Source organism: Ursus maritimus, unplaced genomic scaffold, assembly GCF_017311325.1.
Source record: "Ursus maritimus isolate PB19 unplaced genomic scaffold, ASM1731132v1 scaffold_24, whole genome shotgun sequence".
NCBI lineage: Eukaryota > Metazoa > Chordata > Mammalia > Carnivora > Ursidae > Ursus > Ursus maritimus.
Window position 1 is genome coordinate 24,511,097 of NW_024424897.1, and position 6,539 is coordinate 24,517,635.

Here is a 6,539-nt window from a genome sequence, read left to right on the forward strand (position 1 = left end):
CCCTGAAAACCTGTGTTCGTTCTCCGGAGCCGTACTGCTCCCCTGGGGCTAGGACCTCCTGGGGATGGACAGGGAGTGGGCCCAGCTACGCCTCTGCCTGGCTGCGCGCTGGAGCCAGCTGCCCACGCTCAGGCCGACAGCTTCTTCCTCCCAGCCGGACCAGAGGCTCGGAGGCCAGACAAAGATTGATCTGCTCCTTCTTCCCCTGACTTTGGGGGTCTTTGACAGACATGCACACACACACACACACACACACACACACACCCCACCAGGGAAGGGCTGGTACTGCCCAGGGTGCCTGGGGAACGCAGGGGGTTCTGTGATGCTGTCTGGGTTCTGCAAAATCTGTCTCCCTCATCGCACTTGGCCCAGGCTGATATTAAGATTCATCTGCATTCCCCGCGCACCCGCCTGGCAGATGGTGGGGGAGGAGGCTGGGTGCGTGCTGGGGGCTGCAGCCAGAGACCAAGCTGGGCCTGGAGGGCCACAGAGCAGAGTGCCCACCCGGCGTGCTCCCTGGACCCTGGCCCAAGCTGGGGCCACTCCAACTGCGGGGGTACCTCCCCACGCTCACAGTCTCCAAGGGGTGCTAGGACTTGACCTTTGCTTTTTCTAAGGACTCCAGGGGTCCTGGAATTCCAGCAAGGAAACATGGATATGAGTGGGATGATGGAGGACGGGACCCACCTTTGGGGATTTCAGATCGGGGTCCTGCTCTTCCTCCCGGCCCTGGAGGTTTGCAGAGGTCAGAGATAATGAAGGACCCCGTTGGGATAGGAGCACGGTTTCCCAGCCTGGTCACTCCCTGAGTCACAGGGAGGGGAAACAGTGAAGAATGCAGACACAGCTTCCGGGGAGACCTTGCCCCCCTCAGTCCTCAGCTTCTCAGGCGGCTTATCTCTAACCCCAGCCCCAGAATTCAGCCTGGCCCCTAGTGACCTTTTCAGCCCAGGGCTCTGGCCAAAAGTTTCCTGTCACAGTGACTGGACAGGGTGTGTGTGGGGGGGTGCTATCCCAGCCCCTCTGAGTAAAGTCGAAGAGGAAAAAAACTGACATTATAACAAGGGAGTAGAGGCTAGACACCTAGAAGAACTTCCCTCCGCACAGAAGCAAGTCTTGCAGAAAGAAAGTGACTTTCAGCTGTGGGGAATAGGCTACTCGTTATTGACGTTCTTTTTGGCTGTAGGAATGGGTTTGGAAAAAATAACCTTTCTCAAGTCCAGGTCTCCTGGGGTTCAGGGTAGGGCAGCAGGCTCCCAGTGCCCGCTGCGGAGGAACAGGCGCCTTGCCAGAGGGATGGAAAGGGTAAGGTCCCTATGCCAGGGCCACCACCCTCTCCTCTCCTCGCCGAGAGTCCCTCCGCCCCCGCGTCCTGCCCCCTTCGTCCTAGGTCCCCGGGCTGCGGGCCGGCAGGGGAGGAGTTAACTCCGGAGGTACCGGCTGGGCTCACCGTACCTGCCGCCGCCGCCGCCGCCGCCGCCGGTGGGAGGGACGAGGAAGCGGGAGACGCCTGGGCGCCAGGAGCGCTCCAGTCTGGCGGGGTGCTGCGCGGGGAGCGGGCGGCGGGGCGCGGCGCGGCCAGGGGCGTCCGCCAGGGGGCGCGCCGCGACGGGGCGGGAGGGGCCGTCTGGTCTGGGGAATTAGCGCCAGGGACGGGCGCGCGCGCGGGTCCCCAGCACATCTGGGCGAGAGCGGCGCCGCTGGACCGAGGGGGGCGCCGGGCGCGGATCTGGAAAGGCAGAGGCACCGCGCGGCTGGGGCCCTTCGAGGTGCTCGGGGCTCACATCTGGGACCTCGAGAGGGGGCCGTGCCGCGCACAGCTGGGCCGGGGGAGGGGGGCGGTGGCTGCACAGCTGGACCGGAGGGGGCGGGGTCGGTCCGGGGCGGCCGGCAGAGGGGAGGGCCGCGAGCCGCCGGGGACTGGAGCATGGGACGGCGCGCCTGAAGGAGCAGGGGCGAGGCAGGGGCCTGGGAGCCCGGCAGGCAAAGAGGAGAGCAAGGGGCCCGAGAGCAAAAGAGGAGGATGCAACTGACTCGCTGCTGCTTCGTGTTCCTAGTGCAGGGCAGCCTCTATCTGGTGAGTGGCCCGCGGGGAGCCGCGCGGAGGGGCGGGGGCCCGGAGGACGGGGGAGAGCCCGGAAACTTTCTCCCTTCCCCCCGACATCCCCGGGATGGAGGGGAAGCCCGGAGGCCGGGGGAGAGGGCGGGTCCGAGGACCGAGACTGGACCGCAAGGGTTAATAGGGGCGGGGAGAGGGTGCTCGGCTGGCCCACCCACTCGGCCGCCGGCGGCGGGAGGTGCGGCCAGCACGAGGGAAAAGGCCAGCAGCGGGGCGCCAAGGGGGTTACCCGACCCCGTCCCGACGCCCCGGGACGCGCCGAAGGGGAGTGGGGGTGGGTGGCGGAGCTGACCATCTGCCAGGTCTGGGGCCCTGGGCTCTTCTCTGACCTCGGGGACCCCGAGGGCCCGGGACTTGGGTCCCCCGGCGCGCGGAGCCTGTCCAGGCAGGGGGCGGCCCCCCGCGGCCCCCGCTCGCGCCTTGCCTCCCGCTCCCTCCCTCCCCGCCTGTTGTTTTCCTCTCCTCTCCCGGCTGCGCGCAGCCCGAGCCCCACAGGACCTGGGCAGGCGGCTCCCGCCCCGGGCGCCCGCGGCAGCTGAGCGGAGCGCCCCAGAGCCCGCTCCCCGCGCGCTCGCTCGCCGCGTCGCCGCCGCCCGGGACGCCCGGGAGTCCCACCCCGGCCCCCCGCCCCCAGTCCTGCCGTAGAGAAGCCTCGGCCCCACATCTGGACCTGCCCGTTTCCTCAAAACAATGCCCCCCGTGCCAGCTCTCCCTTGCCACAGTGTGGAAGCACCCTTCCCTTCTCTCCGCACCTGCGGCCCTTCTCCCCACCCTCCAGCCATTCAGCGGCGACCCCCAGGGCCAAGTAAACACGCGTCTGCAGCCCCGGGCCCTCCTGGCTGTCCCTCCACCCTACCCCTGGGGCCTAGCAGTCAGGGCCACCTAGCACACCTCTGAGGGCATGGCCCGAGCCAGAAGGGGGGGGCATGAAGACCCCCAGCGGCCCCTTTGGAGCCCTCCAGAGCCCTGCCCTCAGGCATTCCCCCATTCTCCCAGAGGCCACCGCTGCCCCTAGTGCTGGTAACACAGACACAGAGGGCGACTACTCCCTTTAGAAGCTGAGTAAGCACACACCGGGCGGCTGCCCTCAGGAAACCTCGTCTCGTCCCTGATGCCCTCCTGAGCGGCCCGTGTCTGAGCAGGGTCACGCTGTCCTGCTGGCCCTCCCCACAGCTCCTCCAGGGGGCCTTCCCAAGTGTTGCCTGTTGCCAGAGCCAGTCCAGCAGAGGCTGGCCAAGCCTTGGCAGTTTGGCACAAGATTCCAGGTGGGGGTGGGCTTGGACAGAACCTCCGTAAAGGGACCTATCTGGTGCCTGAGGCCGGGAGTGAGCGGTGGAAGGGGAGGGCTGACCCTATGTGACTCAGCCTTGTAGGGATGCCACCTTTGAATCCTGGCAGCCTCATCTGTAGAATGGGCATAAGAACTCCTGCCTTGTGAGCCGTAAATGTCCGGGGAACGTCACCATCGGTGATCCCCAGAGTTTCTGACCTTCCGTATCTTGGCCATCCTGGCTGTGAATTCACTCTCGGGCTCCTCCTAGTCCTTCTGCCAAAAGAGAAGCCTCGGCGCCATATCTGGACCTGCCCTTTTCCTCAAAACCATACTCCCCTCCCCCGTGCCTAAATCTAAACCGCATTTGTGCATGATAGAAAATGTCACTGGGCTCTGCTTTCTTCGTCCATTGTCTTTTGGTTCTCTTAGCCTCAGGGGACAAAAACCCTTCCTAGGGTTAAGGGAGGTGGTGTCTCATCGGGCACACTAGGAAGCGCCAAAAAGCAGGGGCTGCCTCTCTCCGGTCAACCCAGGGGCTCTCCCAGCAGAGGGATGGAGCTTTCCTGTTCACCTTGTGAATTTCTCAGAGGTAGGGAATTTCCTCTGTGAAATTGTGACCTTATTGCCTCTCCTTGAGACGGAGGGCTCCGTCAGCACAAGGCTATGCTTCTGATATCAGAGGAGGACTCTCCCAAGATCCGGAGCTGGGCCTCCCCCATCAGACTGGAGAGTCCCTAGGGGCAGGGACTGTGTCTGTCTGGTCCACTGGAGAGAATTCTTGATCCTCTTTCCAGAATTTGAGCAGTGGCCAGAGGCAGGATGGTGGGGGGAGGGGATGGGGGTGACCCGAATGTCAGAAGGTGAGCTGGGACCATGACACAAGCCAGCATGTACACCCAACCCCTAGCGTAAGTGGGTGATGTGCGGGTGTGGGGAGGTCCTTCAGCCTCAGGTCAGTGGAAGGGACAGGCTGTTGGTGGGAACAGGGACCAGAACTCCTGGGCCCTTGGGGGACAGGACTCTCACTCTCCTGCCAACTCCCTCCACAGGTCATCTACGGCCAGGATGATGGCCCTCCCGGCTCGGAGGACCCCGAGCACGATGACCATGAGAGCCAGCCCCGGCCCCGAATGCCTCGGAAGCGGGGCCACATCTCGCCCAAGTCCCGCCCCATGGCCAACTCCACTCTCCTAGGGCTGCTGGCTCCGCCCGGGGAGGCATGGGGGGTCCTTGGGCAGCCCCCCAACCGCCCGAACCACAGCCCCCCACCTTCGGCCAAGGTGAAGAAAATCTTCGGCTGGGGTGACTTCTACTCCAACATCAAGACGGTGGCCCTGAACCTGCTCGTCACAGGGAAGATCGTGGACCACGGCAACGGGACCTTCAGCGTCCACTTCCGACACAACGCCACGGGCCAGGGCAACATCTCCATCAGCCTCGTGCCCCCCAGTAAAGCCGTAGAGTTCCACCAGGAGCAACAGATCTTCATCGAAGCCAAGGCCTCCAAAATCTTCAACTGCCGCATGGAGTGGGAGAAGGTGGAACGGGGCCGCCGGACCTCGCTCTGCACGCACGACCCTGCCAAGACCTGCTCCCGAGACCACGCTCAGAGTTCGGCCTCCTGGAGCTGCTCGCAGCCCTTCAGAGTCGTCTGTGTCTATATCGCTTTCTACAGCACGGACTACAGGCTGGTCCAGAAGGTGTGCCCGGATTACAACTACCACAGCGATACTCCCTACTACCCCTCCGGCTGACCCTGGGCAGGCCACAGAGGCCAGGCCGGGGCTGGAAGGACAGGTCTGCCCACGGGGGAGGCCACCGGGCTGGATGCTGGGCAGGGCAGGGCAGGGACCTCAGGCAGGGAGGGGGGTGGACAGGAGGAGATGCCGCGTAAGGCCAGGGCCGAGTCTCCAGCGGTGGCGGGGAAGGGGTCCCGAGGGCTGGCCCAGCCTGCGGTGGTGGAGCGACTGGGACGCGGGCGCGCTGGGGGAGGAGTGGGCTCTCTGCGCAGCCCCGCAGGGCTTCCCCATGGAGGAGCAAGAAGATGCTGGGTGCGGGAGGCTTCTGGGGAAGGCAGACGAGTGTGGCCCCAGTAAAGGGACGGAGAGGAGCCGAAAGCCTGGGCTCCCTCCTTGCCATCCTGAGGAATAGCGGCACCAAGGAGAAGGGCATTTCGTCACCGTGGATGCCAAGTAGGCGACAAAGGACGGCAGAGATGGGGCTGCCTGGGAGCCAGCTCCGGGAGGGGGGAGGGGCAGGGGGCAGGACGAGGGGGGCCCCCCTGTAAGCCCTTGTCCTGGACTGTGGACTGAGCTTGGCTTGAGGCTGAAGTGGTGACCCTTGAAGTCTTTCTGATGTCTTGACAAATAGACCCTCTGTTCCCAGGCAGGCCATCGCTTTCCAAAATTCCCTCTCCTGCCATGGCTGCGTACCCCCGCGCCCCCGCCCACCCTCGTGCTCACGGGACACACATCCTTAAGCTGAGACAGAGGGTGTTTGTGGTTCTCCCAACACCAAGGCCACAGACGGGAGCCCGCCCTTGCGCTGTGTCCCTCCGCCACCCCACCCCCTGCTGGCTCCTCTGGGAGTGTCCTTGTCTAGCCAGCGAGCCTTGCCTGTCGGCCTGGGGCTCCCCTGGATAGAGCCGGCACCTCCCCTCTTGGCCCGTGGGGCTGGGGGACGCCAGACTGTCAAGGGCCTGCTGGACCTGTTCCGTGGTGTCTGTCTGTGGGTGGGGGAGGGGCGGGCGGGGCGTGGAATCACCTGATAGTCAACTTCTGTGTGCAGAGTCTTGTTTTGGAGCCGGGAATAAAGCTTTCCCGAGTCACTGGATTCCGAATTGTCCGGGGAGGGAAAGGGCCCTGGGTGCCCCACCATCAACCAGCCTCGCTCAGACGGTGGCAGGATGTCTCCTGGAGACCAGAGCTGCGGGGCTCCACCGGCTGCTGGAGCTGTTGCTCACCGAGGACTCAGGGCTCCCCTCTCCGGCCCCCTTTCTGGAGCTGTCGGGAAGGCTGGGCGACACTCCTGGCGGGGGGCGGGGGGTGGCCGCCGCAAAGCAGCCTGGGGAGGAAAAAGCAGGTGGTATGGGCCCTTGTGTTCCACATTGCCTCCCTAGGTTCCATCTGGGTGGGCCCGGGGTGGGGG

The 6,539-nt window shown here is 65.0% G+C and overlaps 1 protein-coding gene across 1 annotated transcript; it reads left to right on the forward strand.

Annotated features, from left to right (window-relative positions):
* The first annotated feature begins 1,909 nt into the window (after positions 1-1,909).
* Positions 1,910-6,215, forward strand: NXPH3 (neurexophilin 3). The gene is made up of 2 exons (XM_040640794.1): positions 1,910-2,077; positions 4,442-6,215. The coding sequence occupies exons 1-2, from the start codon at positions 2,024-2,026 to the stop codon at positions 5,144-5,146; spliced, it is 759 nt and encodes a 252-aa protein (XP_040496728.1). The 5' UTR covers positions 1,910-2,023; the 3' UTR covers positions 5,147-6,215.
* The last annotated feature ends 324 nt before the right edge of the window (positions 6,216-6,539 follow it).